The 21,772-nt window shown below is 31.9% G+C and overlaps 3 protein-coding genes across 7 annotated transcripts in view; all 3 read right to left on the bottom strand.

The window, feature by feature from the left end:
- Positions 1 to 29: 29 nt before the first annotated feature.
- On the bottom strand, positions 30 to 3,265 carry LOC107359927 (MFS-type transporter SLC18B1-like). 4 transcript variants are annotated; one of them, XM_015926522.3, is made up of 12 exons: positions 2,931 to 3,265; positions 2,689 to 2,784; positions 2,542 to 2,615; positions 1,862 to 2,009; positions 1,726 to 1,794; positions 1,550 to 1,640; positions 1,351 to 1,493; positions 1,081 to 1,274; positions 917 to 1,012; positions 718 to 792; positions 500 to 593; positions 30 to 434 (listed from the first exon to the last, which is right to left on the bottom strand). In XM_015926522.3, the coding sequence occupies exons 1-12, from the start codon at positions 3,060 to 3,062 to the stop codon at positions 276 to 278; spliced, it is 1,371 nt and encodes a 456-aa protein (XP_015782008.1). In that variant the 5' UTR covers positions 3,063 to 3,265; the 3' UTR covers positions 30 to 275. The 4 variants fall into 4 exon arrangements, with proteins under 4 accessions (XP_015782008.1, XP_089123639.1, XP_015782009.1 ...); XM_089267513.1 differs by having other exon boundaries at positions 500 to 633; positions 2,931 to 3,254; XM_015926523.3 differs by lacking the exon at positions 2,931 to 3,265 and having other exon boundaries at positions 2,542 to 2,646; positions 2,689 to 2,805.
- Positions 3,266 to 4,367: 1,102 nt separating this feature from the next.
- Positions 4,368 to 10,698, bottom strand: Mob3 (MOB kinase activator 3). 2 transcript variants are annotated; one of them, XM_015926524.3, is made up of 6 exons: positions 10,585 to 10,698; positions 10,257 to 10,386; positions 9,380 to 9,624; positions 7,093 to 7,226; positions 5,327 to 5,529; positions 4,368 to 5,253 (listed from the first exon to the last, which is right to left on the bottom strand). In XM_015926524.3, the coding sequence occupies exons 2-6, from the start codon at positions 10,347 to 10,349 to the stop codon at positions 5,188 to 5,190; spliced, it is 741 nt and encodes a 246-aa protein (XP_015782010.1). In that variant the 5' UTR covers positions 10,350 to 10,386; positions 10,585 to 10,698; the 3' UTR covers positions 4,368 to 5,187. The 2 variants fall into 2 exon arrangements, with proteins under 2 accessions (XP_015782010.1, XP_015782011.1); XM_015926525.3 differs by having other exon boundaries at positions 10,284 to 10,386.
- Positions 10,699 to 12,066: 1,368 nt separating this feature from the next.
- The window catches only part of LOC107360066 (neuroligin-4, X-linked-like), a 51,479-nt gene continuing 41,773 nt past the window's right edge, over positions 12,067 to 21,772 (bottom strand). The window contains exons 2-8 of the mRNA XM_015926688.3: positions 20,775 to 20,921; positions 19,625 to 19,813; positions 17,877 to 18,490; positions 17,359 to 17,598; positions 17,064 to 17,254; positions 16,885 to 16,979; positions 12,067 to 13,640 (exon numbers count right to left, since the gene is read on the bottom strand). Of these exons, the coding sequence (XP_015782174.1) occupies positions 12,469 to 13,640; positions 16,885 to 16,979; positions 17,064 to 17,254; positions 17,359 to 17,598; positions 17,877 to 18,490; positions 19,625 to 19,813; positions 20,775 to 20,921 (2,648 nt within the window). The 3' untranslated portion in view covers positions 12,067 to 12,468. The remainder of the gene's footprint in view (positions 13,641 to 16,884; positions 16,980 to 17,063; positions 17,255 to 17,358; positions 17,599 to 17,876; positions 18,491 to 19,624; positions 19,814 to 20,774; positions 20,922 to 21,772) is intronic.

Below are 21,772 nucleotides of genomic sequence, written 5' to 3'. Positions count from 1 at the left end.
ACCGATGAAAGCATTGTCAGCTTGAAAGCTGAATTTTTTGTTTCGAGAATGACGTTTCTCTTTTATTTTTATTTCGCTATTGAATCATTTATACTTGATTGGAACTTTGTTAGCAAATTTTGATTATTGTTATAAAATAAATGACAAAAAGTGAACAAAAACAATTGAAAACTGATAAGATGACGATGAAAGCCAATATTTGTATACAATGTGTAGGGAGATTCCCTCTAAAATTGAATTCAATCTTTATTTGTCTTGATTGATCTGGTTAAATTTCATTCATTTTCCTCAATCGTATTTAATGTTACACACTTAACATGAGTGTTTTTGTTGATTGAAACTCGTCTTAAGAAAGCCATTTCTTCTTTGGTTTCGGCTGACCATTCAGGATAATGCTTTTTACCAGTAAATGCCGAGATCCATAAGATTGTTCCCTGAAAGATAAATTGAATCAGATGAAGATAAAAAATGTATATAATCGATTATATCTGGTTATTACCGTTACAATTCCCAAACAGAAAAGTGGCCAACTTGCTTTTTGGTAACCCATGTTTTCCACTAAAAAGCCAGCCAAAGCTGGTCCAACTCCATTTCTTGTAATTAAAAATGAAATTTTTGAGACTCATGATCTTTCTTGAAAACACGAAAGAAGTTGAATATTTTTTGGCAGCAGTTTGAATATCAAATCAATTATTGAGAAGTTCAAGTTAAACATACCCGAAACAGTAGAAAGCGACAAAGATGCTGCTGATTGTCCGAGGAATCAAAGGATCGTCGCAGTGTTTACTACGGCTGCCGAAAAAGTAGCAATAACAAATAAGATTTGTATTATTTGTTTCTATATTAATATTATTTACATTTATTGTTAGTATTTTGTATTGATATTGTTATGATTGGTAAATTTTTAGTAACATACCCGTGTGCTTTCATCGCTCCATCGAAAGTCCCAACAAATGCAATGGCCAAGCCAATATGTAAAGTGACTTGAGACAGAACAATTGTCCAAAGTTTGCTATTTAATAGAGAACAGTTGATAATCAATTGTTAGCGAATCTTAATTTGAAAAAAGACAAAAATTACGCTTTAAAGGGCAAGCCGTGTAAAGGTCCTAAGAACCCGATCGAGAAGGCACATAAAAACAGACTGAATGATGATAGATATGTTGGATCATTCATTTTATCAATTATCCAGCCAAATAGTTGAGAAAATATTGCATAAGTTAATCCACTGGCAAGGAAAATGGATCCAGTCTGGAAAGGCGATAAATTAGCTACCTAAAGATGTAAAAAAAGATCAAAATCTTTATAAGTTATAACTGGCTAATTTAATCCATAAAAAATTATTCATTACTTCTCTTATATGAGGCTCGAGGGAAGAATCGTTGAAACCCAGAAAAATACAAGCAACGATACTGACTCCTAAGTTCAATGATATCCAATAATTTGACAAAACTGATTTAAAGCTGCTTCCTGATGATGCATCTGTATCGTACTCTGTGAAAAAATGAAGATTATTTAGTAATGATAGAGATACGACCTTTAGTTCTTACTTGGGCCCGGTGGAAGGACAATGAAAATAATAAGCGCAGCGATCAACTCCATAGCTGCCATCACAAAAAAAGGGCCAGAGAAATCAGTATACTAACAAATCGAGTAAAATAACTAATTGTTAGCTATTAATGATGAATTATTTAAGAGGTGATCAGTGTGCATCAAGATTATTTACTTGGAAAACAAGACCACCAATAAATGGACCAAATATGGAACCAAGTCCTTGTCCTAATTCAAAGGTACCCTGGATATAAGCGAAGGTTGGAAATTAGTCTAAAACAAATGCCAAATGAATCTTTTCACTGACTTACATAGGCTTGAGCCATATGATGATTGAATAGAACTGGAATGCTTGAGTAGTTACCAGTAATCAAAGCTGAACTTCCAATTGCCGATATTGAACGTATAACGAAAGCCAGAATGATGAATCCTTGTCCGGCGGGTGACCATTTTAATAATCTGATAATTGATTGAGAATGAAAAAAGTTAGAAATTGAAAAATAAAATTGAAACATCAGAAATAGATCGATCATGAAAAAGTTTACAAAATCATCTTTAATGGATATCAATTACATTGTATTGAAAACAGGTTAGCAATTAAATTTTTCAGAGTAACACAATAACTTTATTTAACTAAATTTTACTTTTCTAATATTAACTCTTAATTGATGAGCTTGCCCTGATTCAATTTCTCTTTAATTGCTCCAAATTATCATTTTCCCGTGTGTTTCATCTATATGTAATTAAATTAAGCTCATTTTCAAGCTAAATTTCAATTTTAATGTGAACTAAGTTTACCGTGATCAATTCGGTAATTCCCAATACTTAATCAATAATCACTATTTGATTGTGAGAAATTTAAACTGATCAAACACACGATTAAAGAATTATTTCAAGACTGTATTGTCAAGATGAGTGAAGATGGGGTGAAAGGGGAATTTTAGATTGCAACCTTTGATGTAGAGATCTTGTTCTGAATTTTTCAACTTACCCAAAGCAAACGATACTAATTGAAGCCAAGATTGCTCCGCCGATGACCATCCAACGAGTATTGATAACAGGTAACTGTGTACAGACGTAGAGACAAGATAATAAGCTATAAGATGGGATAATAATTGGACTGGTTGAATAAACTCACCAATTTAACAAAAACTGGACACAAAAAGAAACAGATGACTTCTTGAATGGAAAATATCATTCCATACTGACTTGGTGTTGCTCCTTTAAGCTCAGCCTGGATGGAAATACATGTTGAAACAGACAATTTAATTGATTGAAAAAATTTAGGGTTAATTCATGGTTTAATGGCGATGTAAGGTTTGAGTAAAATTAAAAAATGGCTGAAAATGAAACATAAAGAAATGAACTGTGAGTTGTCACCTCTCTGGGAAAAAATGGAGCCAAAATAGAGTTGGAGGCGCCAACGCAAAAGTTCATGTAAAAGTAAGCAATTAGCAGTTTCTTTTGCTCCTTGGTTAAAGGGGAAGAAGCCTTTGAATCTTCTGAGGGCATATTTACTGATTAACAATTGATTGATTATGATTTAAGAAATACACAAATTAACAGTTAATGGAAGTGGTTAAGACACGGATTAATGAAAATTAAATGAAAAATTGAAAACTGTGTTACACAAAATGAATCCATCAAAAAACAAATCATTAATATTGTTGAGGGTAAACGGCAAAAATAAGTCAAGAAATGAAAAGACTGTAAGTAATAACCAATGACTGATTTGCCACTTTTCCCCTAATTTTATTATTCCTAGTATTATATCAAGGCTCCATCAACTCACTTAATCAAACAATTAAGGTGATTGCTGCTGTTTTAAGTATAATGATTGTTACTCATGTTAATGTTTTACATTTAAATTTTATTGATTCATCATTTCAAATCAATATTCTTGTCTTTTGACGGTGAAAAATATCATTTTTTATAGTTGAAATATTTTTGGTACATGGCTTTGCATTTGAAAACACATTTCTGAATGAAATCAATTTTCCATTGAATATATTGTGCCTTTGACATGATAAAAATTCAAGTCCAGTGACAATAATTAAGATTCTGCTTGCAAATGCTTAGATTGTGATGAATCTTCAGTTTATTGATTGAATTGAATCACATAATTCATGATACTTTGTCAGTTGCAAACAATTCATTTTAATGATTGTTTAGCATTTTTTTTACATTGTTTTGTTAGCTAAAATATTGTCACAAAAGGTTTGTCACAATCAACGTCAACGACTGTTAATAACTCAAGAGACAAAGCTCACTGTAAACAATTCACTGTAATCAGACAAAAAACAAAACATTAATAGTAATCAGTAAATTCAAGTGAATTTGAACAAAAAAGCTGAATATTAAATAAAGGTAAATGAAACTGGAATAAACAGAGCAAACAGTTGACTTGGTTAGTTGGTCAAAATACATGTTAAAGGTTGATTGTTGACTGTACAGGTAACAACTAATAAACAAGATTAGACTAAAATAATGGTAATCAAAAAGATACTGCAGATGATCAATTGGTATACAGCGTTTTGTTATACATTATGCATTATGTACGCTTCAAGCTATTACAATTAAGCAGAGGCCTCAATTGATTGGTATTTTGTTGCTTGAAGATTGTTAGCAAGTAAAGAATGTCAAATTTGATTTATGATGGCAAAAATTAGTAAATAACCAGTAAATGGAGCATTAAAAGTTGAATTAATTGAAGATGATTTAGAGTCTAATTTTGCTGGTTTTCATGTACAACATGAAAATTGAACAATGTTAAGTGCAACAATTGACTGTTCATTATCAATGGAAAGCTTAAAATAATTTACAATTTGAGCTATTTTTTAATGTTTCATTATTATTTCATTTTTGTTATCATGCTTGCTCGTATGTACAGGAAAATTGTAATTATAATTGTTAAATTAGCATCAATGTTTCAGTTGATTTTGATGTTGACCAACACTACTGTATATCACTTTGAACATTGTACATACATCATTACATGTTCAAATGAGCTGATGGTAACAAAATTTTTTGCTGCAAAATAATTACAATCATATTGTTGATTGTAATTTACATTTTTACTCGTGATTCAATCCCAAAATGATTGTTTCACCAAAAAATTTCATCATTCATGAAAGATAATTTGATTTGTAAATAACGTTCTCAAATCTTGTTTGGTCAGGTAAGAAGGTAAAATTTAGCAGCCAATAAATCACTCCTTTTATCGCAATCAACTCTTTGATGAATCCATTTTAGTCAATTAGATTGAGAATCGGCAATTTGATTAATGTTATTATTACTACTGGTAATTATCATCGTTATTGGTGCCGATGAAGATGTAGGGCAGCAAGAAGAGTACAAAAAAGTGCTCGAAGATGAAAGTAAATGATTTACATCGTGATCCATAGTGAAAAGGTGAAGACTTATAAAGTGAAAATGAAGATGATGATGACTTGATTTAATTGCATCTCCTGTCTACTGATTAATCATGGATTAACCATAATTATGATAAAAGAATCCAGAAAAAAGCCAATAACAGAAAAGCAATGAGTTACAATGATTAAAGTTGGTGAAGATGACTGAAGTTACAATGTAAGTTGATGGTCAACAGTAAATACACCAATTATGGACGAGTATTTATCTATCTTTGATGATGATTATCATAATTTCTTTGTGGTATATGACAAATCCTCCGGGTTAATTCAGTCTATTTTAGGGGAGAAAGAAAGAAAAATGAATTAAAAATCTATTCGCACTCAATGAATGATATATTAACCCACCAAAGGTTCAAATTCCTTATGAGAAACCAGATCAAATTCCGTGACAAAATAATAGAAGTGCTTATAACAGGTATTAACGTGAGCTTCAGCACCAATTGCAACCAATCGATCAAAATGGTGGATATATACATGGACAAAAACTCTGAACAATCGAGTCAATATTTTCTTACAGGTGGGGACAAAATTTTTGGGAAAAGGTACATCTGTAAAGAAAAAGAATACAAAAAGATAATTAGAATTACATCGGACAAAAGGATTGTAACTGTCGATCTGTCGAGACAACAACAATAGGTAAATGGTTTAACGGTGTGTAAATTACAATGTAAATTAGCATTAATTAACTTGAAGGATTTCTGTTTTTAACAGACAATTTTCAAGGTTTGCAAAAATTACTCGGAAATTTTTGACGCTATTTTTAACCATTTCACGTTTACCATTTTCAATTTTTTCCTAGATTTGCAATTAGTTTTTGCAATAATCAGATTAACATGGTTAACAATGAAGAAACAATAATCAAAGGAAAGAATCAAGAATAGGTTGAAAATTTGAACTCGGGTTAAACTTATGTGTGTCATTATCAAACCCTTAGGTTGTAATTTGTAAATTCAATAAATGTTTAATATTTTAATGATTGCTTTTCACCAGTCAATAATCAAGTAAATCAGCAATTGAAATGCTCAACACAAAGTTTCAGTTAACCTTGTTTATCATTTATTTTCTGGATCTGCTGAAGGGTAAAGAAACTAACTTTTACTTGTGTATCAAAGATTAACATAATCTCACTCAATTTGATATAATTGTTGATACTTTCATTTCTTGATTATCATCATTTGTAATATCAAGATGTTGTAATGAAATAACAACATTTCAATGATGAGTAAAGCAAAAATGTATCATCTACGATAGAAATGGATAAAACTTTGGAACTCAAACCTTGCTTGATTGCTTGAATCACTATAATTTGGGAGGAAAAAGTGGTTAAAATTATGCTTGTTTACAATCAATGTCTGAAAACCGATAATTGGTTGAAGAGGAAAAGAAGTGTTGAACTTTTTGACAATCAGTTTTGATAAAACAAAGGTTGATGAGCTTTAAGGAAATCTTCAAATTAATCAATTGAAAGGTTAATATTGAAACCACTATTATGATCATCAAGAGTCTTTCTCATACAATTAGATGCTAAGAAAGTCTGACAAAAATTGAATAAGGAAATTCGATGCTTTCAACAGCTTTTTGGAGTAAATTTGCTCTTATTGAACAAAAACTAATGATGATAAGAAATAAATCAGAAATTAATCAATGAAAAGCACAACTCGAATGTATCAAAATGGGGAAGAAATGGATACAAATCGAGTTATTCAAAGTAATTGATTGATAAAGAAAGAGAGGAAACTGTAAATTAAGGAAGCAAAAGGTTGTTCAATTTCAGCTCCAAAAAAGCATATTGATGAAGTTTATCGAAAGGAATGAATAAAATCTAATGGATGACAGACTAATCCTGAGAAATCGTCTCTTTGAAAATACTGATTCTAGGTTTTGTTGATTAGCTGAGATAATTAAAGGTCAGAACTAGATGTTAAGAAGATGATCATTGAATGCGTAAAAGAAATGAAAGAATTTCCGAAGATCTAGAAATGGTTCCTCGTCTAGTTCCTTTCGTAATTAAGACTTGAAAGATTTAAGGAAACAGGAAAATTACGGCATTACGGATTGTTATTGTGATAACGATGCTTGGTGATAATCATTATTGTAATATTGTGTTGTACCTGTTTTAACAGGAAATATTTCGTCATTATTGATCTGAGCTTCAGTCCAATCCATAAGGAAACCGACATATTTTGGTGCTGGAAGTGGAGTTGGTTTTTTGTATTTTTTACCATCAACCCAAAGATATTCAAATCTAGAGCAAAAAGACAGAAGAAAAAGATGATTAATTAGATAAAATAGACGCATCAATTAATTATTGGGTTGAATGGGATATTGTTTGTGAATAAAAGTGAAGAGGCTCAAGGATAGACTTGATATTAAAGAGTACAAGTTTGAATACAAATAAGTAACATTGATTATTACAGTGAAGACAGGTTGATCATCAGTAACGCGTAAGACATGATTTAGATGAAGCAAGATTTCATGAGAGTCTTAAATTGGGTTTACAGACTGATAACTACATCATAAAGATCAAGAGTTTCAACAGTTTTCATGGGAATTTACCTCTACTAACAAAGAGTTTGCTAATGGTGTAATGAAGCTGGATAAAGCATTAGTTGAATTTTAAACCTAAAAAAGGAGAGGATTGAAGCAATGAGTGAAAGATGACTGACAATCAAGTTACCTATTGATAGGCACCAATGAATTTGGGTTGATAATGAAATTTTGTTTTTGTTTTTTTTCTTCTTCTCTGCACATCAATATGTCGCTCTAACCATAACCTCTGTTTTCCCTGTGAGAAGATATATTAAGGAAAGCAAAAGGTGCGTGAGAGAAACTGTTGAAAGGTTGTGAAAGGAACCAGCTATGAATAGATTTATCTGTGAAATCAACTAACAACAGGGGAAACAGATTGCACTGGTAAATTGTTTGGTTTGGTTGATATGGAAAAAGCTGGATAACTGGTTTCAATTGAAATGCGTTTGAATTGTGATTAGAAAAAAAGGAACTGAAGAAACAATTTACTGATAGTAAAACTAGTTATAAAAAAAGACTATTAATTGGCGATTAAGCGAGTGAATGATAGCAATAATTAGGACTATAAGTAATGATTTTTCAGCTATTTTGTTCATTAATGCTAAGTCATAATGAAATTAACTCTTGATCAGAAAGTAAGTCAAAAGAGATTGTAACAATTATTGAATGACTGTGTGTCAATAGTGACAAAGAGTACTTGAGAGACACAATAACGACCCAAAAGATTGGTAAAGTATTGGAAGCAATTTACGAAAGCTAAAGGATATTAATGGCCAAGGTATGAATTGAGGTTCCGGGATCAGGAATCCTCATTTTTTCATCATTACAAACAACGAATTAGTTCACTTTTGTCTTTTTTTGTTGTTGTTGTTGTTCGGGATTCACATCATGTTCCGGTAATCAGTTCAAGGTTCATCGACCATAATACTTAATATGTGTGTAAATGTGGATGTGTCTATTTGCTCTCATATTTGTTGATGTTCATGATGACGCTTTTGATGATTGAATGAAAAAAAAGTTAATGTTATTGTTAAGCTTCCTGTAAGACTTTTTGGCTTGTAGTTTGATGAGTTGGCCTTGAGTTTTTGGCTTTTGGATTGTGTTTGAGTGTTGGCTGAGTGTGGTTCAAACATTTATATATTTAAGATTGAGTTGGTGCAAGTTCAAGGTGAGGTTGCAAAAGATAGGCTCAATGAAGACTCTCAAAATTATGAAGAGGCAAAAAAGTGTGTGAAGGAAGCCAAAAAGGGATGAAGAGGATCAATAAGAAGGAAGGAAGAGATGAGAAAGCCTACCGTTTCCCGTAACATTTTAAGGATTGAGAGTAAAAATTGAAAGAAAGTAAATGTATCATAAAATTGAGGCGCAAATGTCAGAATAGAAAGAGAAAGAATGATAGATAGAGATAGAGAGATGAGGAAAGCTGTCAGGTTACATGAAAAGTTCAGCTGGTGAAGCAGTTGATAAACTTGAATGCATGACCAAGAAATGTGCTGGTTAACAGAACATTACACTAAGGTTAATCGATTCACTTGATGACCAGAAATTTAATGGCGAAATTGTTGGTGTAAAGTCAAGCGAGGATAGAGAAGTCAAAAGCTGATCTAGTTGACAAACAACGGAAGGGTTGAGAATAAGGTAAACAAGGTGATGATGGAATGTCAAAGAAAAATGTGTGAATCCGAAACAACAACAACAAAAGGAAGAACACCAATTCTTGTTTGAAGATGCCAATTTGTAGCTACTTTGGTATTCCGCTTGTCTGATTTTCTCCTAATTTGATCTTGAAATTTTTCCTTGTAGTTCACTTGACAAACTCTTCCATTTTCAAGGTATGGTGAGGTTAGGTTAACCAAAACACACACTTACTTGGGACCACCCGACATTCTTGGACATGACTCTTCTGTACAATAGTCTGTAATTGTACCATAAATAAGGTTGATTCGGTTGAAAAAGTCAACAACATGAACTGCTATCCAGTCGGCAAGATTTTCTCCTGGAGGTAATTTAACAGCTTCATACAAATTGATACCAGAATTGAGAGATGCTTGGGCATGTTTATGTAATGAATAGCGTAAAGTTCCTGGTTCGAATTTCTTTTTTGGTCTAAAAGTCTGCAATTTTTGTTTCCCAAAACATTCGAACATCATTTTTGTCAGTTATTAACGTCCAATCCGTTGGAAGATGAGTGGTAAACACAGTAACAACAAGGGTATTTAAATGTTGACACGAGTTCCAGAAATGAATTGAAGAGCAGAGAAAACAATGGAAATGGGTGAAAATGTGTTAGAATTAATCAGTAAATTGATTTGCATTAAATGTTAGTTGAAAGCAAAAGTAAATAAAGACAAGAAAAACATGCAAAACTAATCACGACCAGTAACAGCTGAAGGTTTAGTTAGAAAGGTCAATTTGTGATACAAGATACGGTATATTGTATAAGGGTTAACTTTGTAGTCATGGATAAAACCAAAAAGCTGAGTAAACAGGATTCAGTTAACTAATCATAGAGATGTTATAAAATTAAATTACATTATTTTGTTAGTAAGGTTAATGCTAAAATGGAGTTTGTTCAATGTTATCAAGGGCGTCATTAAAATGTTTGGGGTGGCAGGTAAGCTATTTACAATGATGTAATCAATCGGTTAGCCAAAAATTTAATAGTTAGCATAATGAAAAAAAAGCGATAGAATGCAGTGAATAGCAATGAGAATTAAAAATTAAGATGAGGGCTTGGATCACTAACGTTAGTTTTACTGTACTTGTTTCGTACTTTGCCTTTTTGAAAAAACTCGACAAAACTGGCCATCGTCGAGATTGGTGGAAATTTCGTTTCCATTAGCAAGTATCTTTGAACAATCTGAATTGTTTCAGTGCTATGAAGAGATAGAAAAGAAAGAGAAAAAAATACAAGTTAGAATTTGATTTTTTTACTCATAATAATGATAATGGGTGATGTGAGTGATGGTGTAAAAAGATTGGATCCAAAGAGGTATGAATTTAAATTAAATTGAAAATAAATGATAGTGAGAGGAATGAGAGTTGATGAGAGAGACTAAATTAAACAAGCTTACCTTACTATGATCACAATCAAGGTCGTTATATATGTTTATTCAGAAGCAATGTGATGAACACTTGGTGTATACAAAACCGACAAGCAAGGGTAAAAACTGAACAGCACAGAACCTTAATCAAACTATCAACTTAACAACAGCAACAGCAATAGCAATGATAACAGCACCTTTAGCGAAAGAGAGAAAGAGAGGGAGAAAGAGAGAGAAAGGAAGGAAGAAAGAGAGTGTGTGTGTGAGAGAGAGAGTTGCTAAGACAAGCTAAATGAACATAAAACAGACAAGAAATAGAAAGAGAGAGAAGGGAAAAGGCATAAATGAAGAGAAACCATCAACTGATGAGGAGCAAACTTGAGGGGAAAAGGCAACAAAACAAAAAGCAAGAGTTGAGGGGAAACGGATTGAATGGTAGTTATAATCCAGTTGATTGATTAATGGTGAAGTGTTGATGAAAATGATAAACAGTAACTAATTTTTCATTCAATTAACCAAATTAAACACAAATAAATTGTTTCATCATGGTAATAATTAATTTTATTTAGGTGTTTGTTTATTTGTTGTTGCGGTCAAAACATGATACACAACATACACAGTCTCAGAAAACCTTTACTTAAACACCGAGAGATGGAGTCAGGTATAAACCTGGAAAGTTTTTCAAATCAACTTCAATTTGACCACAAATTTCATTTAAATTCATTCAATTGAACTTTCTAACCTGAATCAAACACAATAATAAAAACTATAGCAAAAGTAAAATCATCGACAAGTTTCATTCTCGACAAAAACTGATTCTAACTGACCATTCAAACCCAACTTTTCAAGCAAATTTTGCCATTGATATTGCCAAGTAAATTGTCAATTGATATTGCAATAAAAATTTTACTAAATCGGTCTCAAATCAAGTTCATTGGATAAATTAAAAGTTAATTTTGAAGCCATTAAGTTATGTTAAAGTTAATGTCTTGTTAACAAACATTTGTATGAAAAGATTTCAAATTTACCTCTGTTTCAACCGGTACCAAGAGATGGAGCCAGGATTGCTATAAATTACGCTTGATTGTTGAAAAAATTTTCAATTACATTCAAAGAGTAAAGAAGTCCTTCTTTACTCTTTGATTACATTTACAGATTAAATTGAATTAGTTTTTATTTATGTTTGTTTCGTAATTTGAATCTGAATTTACTGAGTTTACTTCTTAAGTTATGAATATTTCATGGAGTAATTTCAAAAGTGTTCAAAACCGTATAAAAATGCTTTGAAGAAGCAAACATTTAAAAAATTAAACCCAAAAAACCAGAAAAAATTGCAAGTCGAAGCGATCTTGAATGTTACTGTTCAAGCTAATCAATGAACTTAATTGTTTTGTCTCGATGTTTAAGCTAGATTGATGATGAGTTGTTACGCGTTTGAATTTAATTTGTTATTCTGTTATTTGTTTAAACGATTAAATGTTAAATTGTGAAAATAATTTGGGTTAAACTTGATAAATTGCTATTGTTTTTAATGTATTATTTTATTGCACATGAGATACAAAATGATTAAACAATGTTTAAAAAGTGAACATTGTTGATGTATGAAAAATTAATTATTGATTGAAAAATGTTGAATTTAAACAACTTGATTTGATGAGTGTTGACAATTGATTAAGAGGAAACAGTTGCATTTTTGTTGATCAAATTTAACTATGAAAACTCGTTTGGACGAAATGGACTTTTTGATTAACCAAAAAGCCTTTCATTTTCATGTTTATTTCAATCTTGTTTCAATTGTCTATCTGTACAATTTGAATTTGATTAACATGAGAGAATCAAATTGAACTTTATTCCCTCTATTTGCACTATTTAACTGTTTAACTGATTGTTTGTACAATTGTTGATCAATTGATGTCAAAGATGCTCATCAAATTCATGGATAACTGTAAGACAATGACCATTATCACAGATGGACTGTTGATGGTAACAAGAATCACATTGACAGGTTAATTTTGATTCACAAGAATCATTTAAATTGGACGTTGATTCTTGATGAGCTGATGATGTTAATTGTTGTTGAGAAGCTGATGTAACCTGGTTTGATGAGGTTAACGAGGATGACATTGAAGATGGATTCAAGGAGGCAACAGTGATTGAGGGTTGAAGGGTTACGTGAGATGAGCCCGATGAGGTTGCTTGTTGTGAACCGGAGTGATGAAGGTGATGCCCATGAGACTCGTGGGTTGATGTGGGTGATGAAAGGTGACAACCGTTTGAAGGTGGCGACCGCAAGGGCGATGAATGTGACTCGGTGCGATGAAGGTGTGAATGGTGGTGATGATGTGCTGATGCTGTGGATGAAGAGGAGGGGGTTAGGTGGTGAGTCTGTGGGTCACCCGTGAACGGGCAAAGGTGATGGTTTTCACAGCAAAAGCCTGCATAATGATGATCACTGGTTAAGTTTGAAGGTAAAGCCGAGGGCCCCTCCAGACTCGACTGTATATCAACATAGCGAACAGGAGAAAATTTGTTTCGACCATTTTGACCATTCTTTTCAACTCGATGTTTATTAATGTAATAATAGACGGCACCAAAGATGAGCCCATTAATGGTCAACAAGACAATCCCAATGGCTATTGTTAGACTAAGAGCGGTTGAATAAATGGTTCGATTGTTAATTATATGTTGGAATGCAGTCGACTGATTTGATAATAAGTTGTCACCATTTTCATTGTTCGAACTGGAGCTTTTGGACTCTTTAAGGTGATCCAAGTTGTTGGAACCAGCAAAGGGTTCAGATGAAGTGGCACTTTTATCCGATGTAACCAGTGAAGGTGACGAAGACAGGGAATCCTTTTTCTTACTCCCAGCAAGGCCTCCAAGCGATTGAAGTGAGGATGGAAATTTGAGCGAGATTCGTTCAAAGACGGAAACTTGTCCATTCTTGTCTAGCATTTCTTGATCTTGCGAGTGACGCTTTAAATGTTCAGTTTCATCCTTAGCATGACGCTCCAATTTAGGAATCAAGTTGAGCCAAAATGATAATCTATGGCTATGATAATGATCACGAATCTTTGGTTTCATTCCTAAATGTTTATTTCCAATTGATTCAAATCGATCGAGTTAATGAGTGTGAAATTTAAATTCATTTTCAAATGCAATTGAACCATCATGATGGTAAAGATGACATTTAGGCAACAGGAAACAGGAAAAATTGAGAAAAGTTAAGGAAGGAAATGATAAAAGAAGAGAGAAAAGGGTTAAAAACTTGAGATTTGTTCATTTTTAGGTGTAAAAAAAGATTGGAAACTCTTAGCAAAAGCTTCACCAATTGGAGTCTCGTTAATGATGATAATAAATTAGGTAAACTTTTAATCAGTATTTTTACATTTTTTGATATTCTCTTGTTAAAAGTGTTCAGAATTTCGTTTAAATTGAAATTAATGGCTTGTATTTTCCAGAATTGCATGGAATTAGAAAGAACAAAAAATATCATTTCTTTTCTTTTCCATATTTTTCAGCCTTTTTTTCCTCTTCCCTCCAAATGTACAAAATGTATTATCATTATCATTGAGCACAAAACACTATTTTGTTATAAATAATCTAATTCCAACTGAATATTATCTTGAAAGTTTTTCATGTTAATATTTTACTAGCAAATTAGACTCAATCACTTATTCAATGATTGATATTTGGGAAAAGATTTGAATTGGAAAAAGGAAAAGTAAAAATATTCAAATTCCTAACTCTGCAAATATTAATCTTAATAAGTCAACTGATTTTGTTTCAATCATTGAAATGGTAAATAATATTTAAGGTAAACTTCAAGTTTTGGATAAACTTTTCTCGGCTATTTTAAGGTTAATTGTGAGTTTCATTGAATCATGAATGGCTGAAAGTCTTTGTTATAATACACTTAACCATGATAAAGTTGAGCGAATTGATTGCAGAATTCAAATGTTGATTGATTACATTGAAAGGGGCTTTAATGGTGACTTTAGTCTTGAAGAAATAAGCTGAATCTTTTTTTCCTTTTTTTACTGTTTTCTCCCGAAGAGCACTGAACAAATGTTATTGTTGCTGGGAGTGAAAAATATTTTTCAAGTAGAATTGAGAATATCATGAAACAAATGTATATATATTTATCGTACAGATAAAGTTGAATTGTCCAGTGATAAGTTAAAGGGACAAAGGAAACAATCAATTACATTTCCTTTTTAGTTCTACCATTGGAAATGTTCTGAGAACGATTTATGTTGTTGCAAGAAGAAGATAAGGAAAAGGAATAAGAGAAAATTTTGGAGACAATCGACAGTAAAATCAATTGATATCATGATGTAAATATAACTGAGAATTGAAAAGAAGAACAGAAAAAAAAGAAGAAGAAGAAGAGAAAACAAAAAAAGAGGAAAAACAAGTAAAAAAAAGAGTGATAAGTTATAAACAAAACGGGATTGAACAACGATTGAAAAGTAGTCATCATTTATTCTGAAAAGGAAGATGGCGAAAGATGATGTTCAGGATGATGATCATGAAGAAATGTGTAATACAACCGAAACTTGTTTTTCCTCATCTTCTTCTTTGTCTTCCCTTTCAACATTTGCTGTCCATAAACAACTACAGGGAGTGAAAAGAGGAGGATAAAGTTTATGGAGGTGAACCTTTGGTGGTTAAAATAATGCTTTTTTTCCCATCAGTTGATCGCTTTTAAATTTTCACGTTAAATGAGAAATTTAAATGTTCTCATTTGTTTCGTTAATTAGCAAATTGTCATTCTTAGGGTAAACTTGACTAGTTGGTTCATCAATTTTGAATGCTTGATGGACACAACATGAACTTGAATGCTGGCAACATGAAAATTGTAAATGTTAATCTAAAGTTTTGCATATTTAAACAAATTATGAAATTAAAGGAAAGACATTTGTTTAACATTTTCTGGTTTGCCATTTGGATACTTTGAACGGTAAAACCAACAAACCTAAAAACATCTTTTCTGACGGCGATTCTGCGAGAGAAGACTCGAAATTTTTATTTCAATTTTATATCCAAAAGATTATTCGTTATTTGTTCAACTTTAATTGTTGCTTATCCTAAATCCTCGATCAAACATCAATGTATTTATAACTTGATAATCATGAGTAGGAAAAGTAAATAAACCAGACTTGAAGCAGATTCAAATGTAAAAATAGTCGGTTAAGAATAGATCAATGGAAGACATTAATAGAAACAAAAGTTCGAGCGAATAAACTTGATTAATGGAACATGCGAACTCAAGCAATATGAATGATAAAGTTTATTATTGTTCATTGTTTTCGAATCTCTAATCTTTATTGGATGGAATCTGGAAAATGATGATTTTCTATTTTTTGCATCTCGACCTTTAGGCTGAAGTTTTGACTGGTTTGTCAGATACAAATGCGCTTTATTGATTATCACTGAAATTCTGGGTGACTTAAAAAGTAGACAGATTCGGTGACTGTCCTTTTAACCAATTGAATGGCATCTAAAAGTGTCTTTGTTTGTTCAATGAAACATTTTGAATCATAAGTTGAGTATCCATTTATCATGGATCAGCCATCTTAATCAAAGTTTTGCCTTCTTAATGGAAGAAAAGTGCCTCTAAATGAGATGAATGGAAGACGAAGGAAAGTTGCTTACAACATTGAGGAACATGTGAAAGGTTAAGAATTAAGAGGAAGGAGGAAGATGGGGAAGAGAAGGAAGACGAAGGAGAAAATGATGATGATGATGAGGAGGAGGGAAGGGAAAGAGGTGGAAATGGAAGGAATAAGATGAACCAGAAGAAGAGGCGAGTGAAGAGAAAAAATCTGGTTAAGTGATCTCAATTCATTGGACAGCAATTGATTAGACCAATTTGTTATTTAGTATTTGATTCTAAACATTTCCGAGACTCACTTTTCTTCCCCTCTTTCCTCATCTTCATCTCTATCCTCATCCTTCATCCAAACTCTTAACAGAATTAATAGCTTTCACATATCATGACTTTTCCCTTTTCCCTTTAATTCATTGAATCAACCAATTCAGTGAAAGATCCTATAATAATAACTGTATTAATAATTGTAACCAATTCATTAACTTCAATCAAATTTGCTTCTAATCAAAGTAAACTTTCACATTCACGTAAAGGTAAAAATGGAACAAAAGTTTTTCGTTTATCTGCAAATTCATTTGACTTCATTACAGCTTTCGATAAACTGTGAACTTTGCATTTCCAATTGATGTTATTTTGCTTTTTGCATGAAAAGTTTGAATGCATTTTAAGCGATCTTTTGGTGTTGATTGGTTGGTGAATTGGGTTTAAATGCTTACCTAACATCAAATATTTCCTTTGGATTGTATCGTATTCAGGCCAAACTAGATTGTCGAGTTTCTCTTTTGATTGTGTTTTGATTCCATTTGGATTACTTGATTTGTGAATTGGAGTTCGAAGAAAGGTTATTAGTGAATCAATTTTTGATTAGAAAGGAATGCATGTTTGGAATATTTACCCAAATTTAACAAAATTAACCCATTGATTAATGGTCATTTCAGATAGAATCAACTCGGGTTTGCTATAATTGAGGCGAAAGTGTCCTAAAGATTTGGATAAATAATGTTGAGCAAGTGGGGCACCAAACAGGTATGGAAGCTCATCGCCATGTACACAACCCAATCGAGCTGAATAACCATAGCTTTCAGACTATGACAATAAAGAGATTAAACAAGCGATCATTTCATTACTCTCGTAGAAACGAGTTCAAGTCTCAAACTTAAATGCAAAGACAGCATTGAAACAATACTTACTTGGTAGACAAAAACATATGAATAAATTGAAGGCGCTTCAATCTTGATTGTTTTATCATTTCCTTTGATCCGCTGCAATTGCGATTGAAGTTTCTTGTAATGCAATGAGGCAGCTCGGGTTATCGGGGCAACAACCAAAGCGTCACCAAGAATATCAATAAGGGAATCCAAAATATTAATTGGATGCTCAGAAGGAACACTCCAATCAGTATATTCATTAATAAGAGTTAATGAAATAACCTAAAGGCAAGTGAAGCAACAAAAAACAATATTCAATAAAAAGGAAAACATTGACGCAAGAAAAGCCAAATTAAAATAATACCAATCAACATTCAATTTCAACGCAAAAATTAATGTTAAACCAAAAATCAAAAACCAAAAACCCGAAAACAAACAACCAAACCCAAAAACCAAATCAAACCCAAAACCAAAAACCAAAACTAGAAACAATATTCCATGTTTCAATATGCATTTTCACTGTTAGTAATTAATTCAATATAAATGTTAATTGTAATTACCTCTTGATAATAATTAACCATATTTCGTACAAGAGTTCGTAAAATGGAATCTCTTTTATCCAAATCAATTCCTTGTTTCTCTTCATCTTTATTAAATAAAATAGGAGCTTCTACTCTGGTAACACCAAACATTAATTGGTAAGGTTTGTTACCTCCAAAGGCATTTTGTTTCATATTGCTATTTACATTATTATCGTTATTATTACCATTATTATTGTTGTTACCGGCACCATTAGAATGGATATTTGTATTAACAGAGTTATGGGAATAATGAGAGAATGAAGATGAAGAGGCTTTCTTGATGTTGGCTAAAATTGAGTTAATTGAAGATGAACTATTTACTGATTCCATGACCAACCGAGGATCAGACGGAACCACAAGGCCATCAATGATGGGACCAAAACCAGAAAGATAAAAGTCATCATCTTCTTCCAGATCAACCTTTAACAATTCAACCATTGATTTGGTTCGAAGACAATCGACCATTAAAATGTTGTCATAATTGGGACAGTTAACAGCTTTCGATAAATATTTTGCATAATCTTCAATTCTATGAGAGATTGCCCATGAACTCAACGCTGAGCCACTCATCAGGATAACTTTATCAAACAAACCTAAAGGAAAGGAAACAAAACGATGAAAAATTAAAACCAAAAGTTTCATTCAAAAATACATTCTTCGAGTGAACCTTTTGACGAAAAAGTGGTGCGAATTCAGCTAATCTGTTCCATCGTTCAACTCGAGTTTTCTAATTGACTCATCATTGCCTTTATCAAGAGTATATCATGAACATGGAAGTTGAAAAGAACATGGAAATGAGTAGAATCGAATCATTTTCAATGTTCATTTTTCACGATTACAGTAAATTGTATATTTAAGCTTGAAATTGATGGCGAAATTGAATAGCAATTTTGCAATCTTTTTGCTCTTTCAGTTAATACCTTTTCTTCATGATTATCATCTTGAAACTTATCTGCAGTTTGAAAGGATCGAGAAACGATATGAAAGAATTGAAAGTTCTGAAAGATTTTTCTTTCTCATGAAATTCAATTGTGAAAAGCAAAATATAAAGTAAACATATTTAAGTCTAACATGGAGTGAAACAAAAAACGTTTTTCTTTTCAGGACAATGATAGACAATCGATAAACATGAATTTCATTGCCAGTTATCATTTTATGGAATTGAGTGTAAAAGTAAATTTCAAAGTTAATTGTTTCGACTGTTTATTGTTGAACACTTTGAACTTTCATCTGACATTTGGCAAATGAAAGACTTTCTGAAAGATATTGATTTTCGATGATCAGCTCGATTGGTTAACATGATAATTAAGGTGAAAGGTTGTTGAAGTTGGATTCTTTTGAATAATGATCGACTTGCTATTATTGTGCCAACTTTTAATTTCATAGTGTTTTCATTGGCATGACAAAAGACCAAAAAAGCGTTTCATTGTTACTCATCACTGAACACTTTTCATTTTTGTTATGAATTGTTGAAAGAAAACAAGATTAATGAAATTTTCTCAGAATAATTCAATTCTCTTTTTCATGGCAATCTTTTTCACTCACAAAGGGAAAATAATCTCATGAAAATGACCATGTTTATGAGTTTTTCTTTCCTTTCTTGGTTGGTCTTTTGTTTAGTATTGAAAATCATGAGTTTCAACTTTTCTTTAACAACTTTTTCGATTTTCTCGCTTCTTCTTCTTCTCAAAGCTTGACTTTTTATTTGTGTATTACAAATGCGTTACCTTGGCTCATTGGTGATATCATTAATAGATTGACGAAAGCGGCACCTCGACTGTGTCCAACCAAAGTGACATTCTTTTCGTCTCCACCAATCTCTTTGATATTATCGTGGATCCAATGGAGAGCAGCAATGATGTCCATTAGACCATGATTACCTCGAGTATTACCATCAATTATGGTTGGAAGGAAACCTTAAGATGGATCAATAAGAAATCATTATTATTATAATCATTCAGCTTAATCGCAGTTTCAATTGATTCCTTTTCCCTTGAATATTGCAGAAACTCGACTATTATTGAATGGTAACAAATAACCTGAGCTTATACTCGTGTTTTACTGCATCAATATCATCATCAATATTCACTATTCAACTGCAAAATGCAGTTGCTAACAGAAAGTTAGAAACAATTATAACTGCAATCCAAGAATGAATCAAACTTAGAGTACTCTAAGTTTGAAATGTTTGTTGTAAAACAAACAAATGTTTGTTGTTGTTGTTGTTTGTTGGAAAATTTTGTTGGAAAACGTTTTCCAACAAAATTTTCCGAATGAAACGTCAGCTCAAACTAAAAATCGAACCTCATTTCTTCATAACACAACAGTAAAACACATTTCTCAAAAGCTTCAAATATACTGGACTTTTCAACCAGTTTTTACGCTTATTCGTGCTTTTAGTTCTCAAGCTATTGAATTCGGATCGATTTAGGAGAAAAACCGATTTCTTTAGGATCAATTTACACTCCAGTTAAGAAACAAATTGCGAAAAATTGACACAAATCTGTTACATTTGCATAACTTGACTACTAATTAGCCCAAACAGCGTAAAGACTTCTATCTTCATGTTTTAGGTTTGCGAAATGTACATTCGCATTGCAAAGAGGATCGAACCAATCTTTCTCTTCGTTACTTTAATAGAGTTCTAAGAAGTCCTTTCAATGTTTTCTGTGCAAAAACCATTGATTCTACTGTTTGCAAAGTCGAACGGAGAAATGGACTGAAATGTTATAGAGCAGAAGTAAAAACAAGTTAAAACTGAACTATCATGTGAATGGGTTGAACGAGAAAAGATGATATTTAATAGAAGGGAAGAAAAAAGACATTAATGATGAACGTTTTAATAAAAAATAATGGTTTGATCACTAAATTACTTACCAAATAATCCAAGACGATAATTAAGAGTTACCACAACAATGTTCCCATAGGCAGCTAAAATGGTTCCCTCATAAGTATTACCAGATCCCCAATTGTACGATTCACCATGAATAAATACCATTACTGGAAGTTTTTTATCAGAATCTCCTGTACAATGGAAAGCAACAATAATATATAAAAAAAGTGAAATAACAGAAAAGTAATAACGAAATGATGTTTAGACTGAGAAAACAAAACAGATAATCACTTGTTTTTTGCTTCTCCGTTTCCATATAAAATAATAATAAGATGGCAATAATCGTAAAGGAAAACAAGGCGAAAAGTTGAAGCAACAAAATTTTCTTACTATTAACGTAATTTATTTAATTTGATGACCAATTTTCAAGTGAAAAGTGCGATAACAATTGAAACCAACAAATTGGTGGAAAATGTTGATTGCAAGAAAATGGCTTTTCATTAGAATTTCAATCTTCGCAAAACTTTGCATTCATGTTTCAAAACTGAATGCAAACGAATCGAAACAACAACGAAATCAATTTCCATGTTATCTTTGATAACTTCAATAATCGCAATAATCAAATTTACTTTTCTATTTTTACGAAATTTCCAAACCTTTTCAACTCTTTTGTTTCAAATATTTTGAATGGAATGAAAAGAATCAAATTTCAAATTTATCATGAGAATTTCATTTCAATTTGTCGATTCTGATTAAAAGTAATTTATTTTCCTTTTGTACATTATTCGTTGTAAAAGCAAAAGAATATTGTTTCAAGTTTTTTTTTCGAGAAAATAATATTCTCATTGGAAAAGGTCACAAGAGTTGAGACAATTCTGAAACTTGTTTCACTGACGAATTTTGTTTCGTTCAATTTTGGCGAAACTTTCATTTTCGAACTGATCATTCGATACTGTTTTTGCAAATTTACTTTGGGAAAATATTTCTCGACATTTGATAGGAAAATCTTTTCTTTACTATTCCGAGTTATCCTGAAATGGCC

The sequence above is a fragment of the Tetranychus urticae genome, chromosome 2, assembly GCF_039701765.1.
Source record: "Tetranychus urticae isolate SD_2017Ah chromosome 2, NJAU_TeUrti_SD_1.0, whole genome shotgun sequence".
Taxonomy (NCBI): domain Eukaryota; kingdom Metazoa; phylum Arthropoda; class Arachnida; order Trombidiformes; family Tetranychidae; genus Tetranychus; species Tetranychus urticae.
The sequence above is the reverse complement of the archived record's forward strand: the minus strand, read 5'-3'. Positions and strand labels throughout refer to the sequence as shown.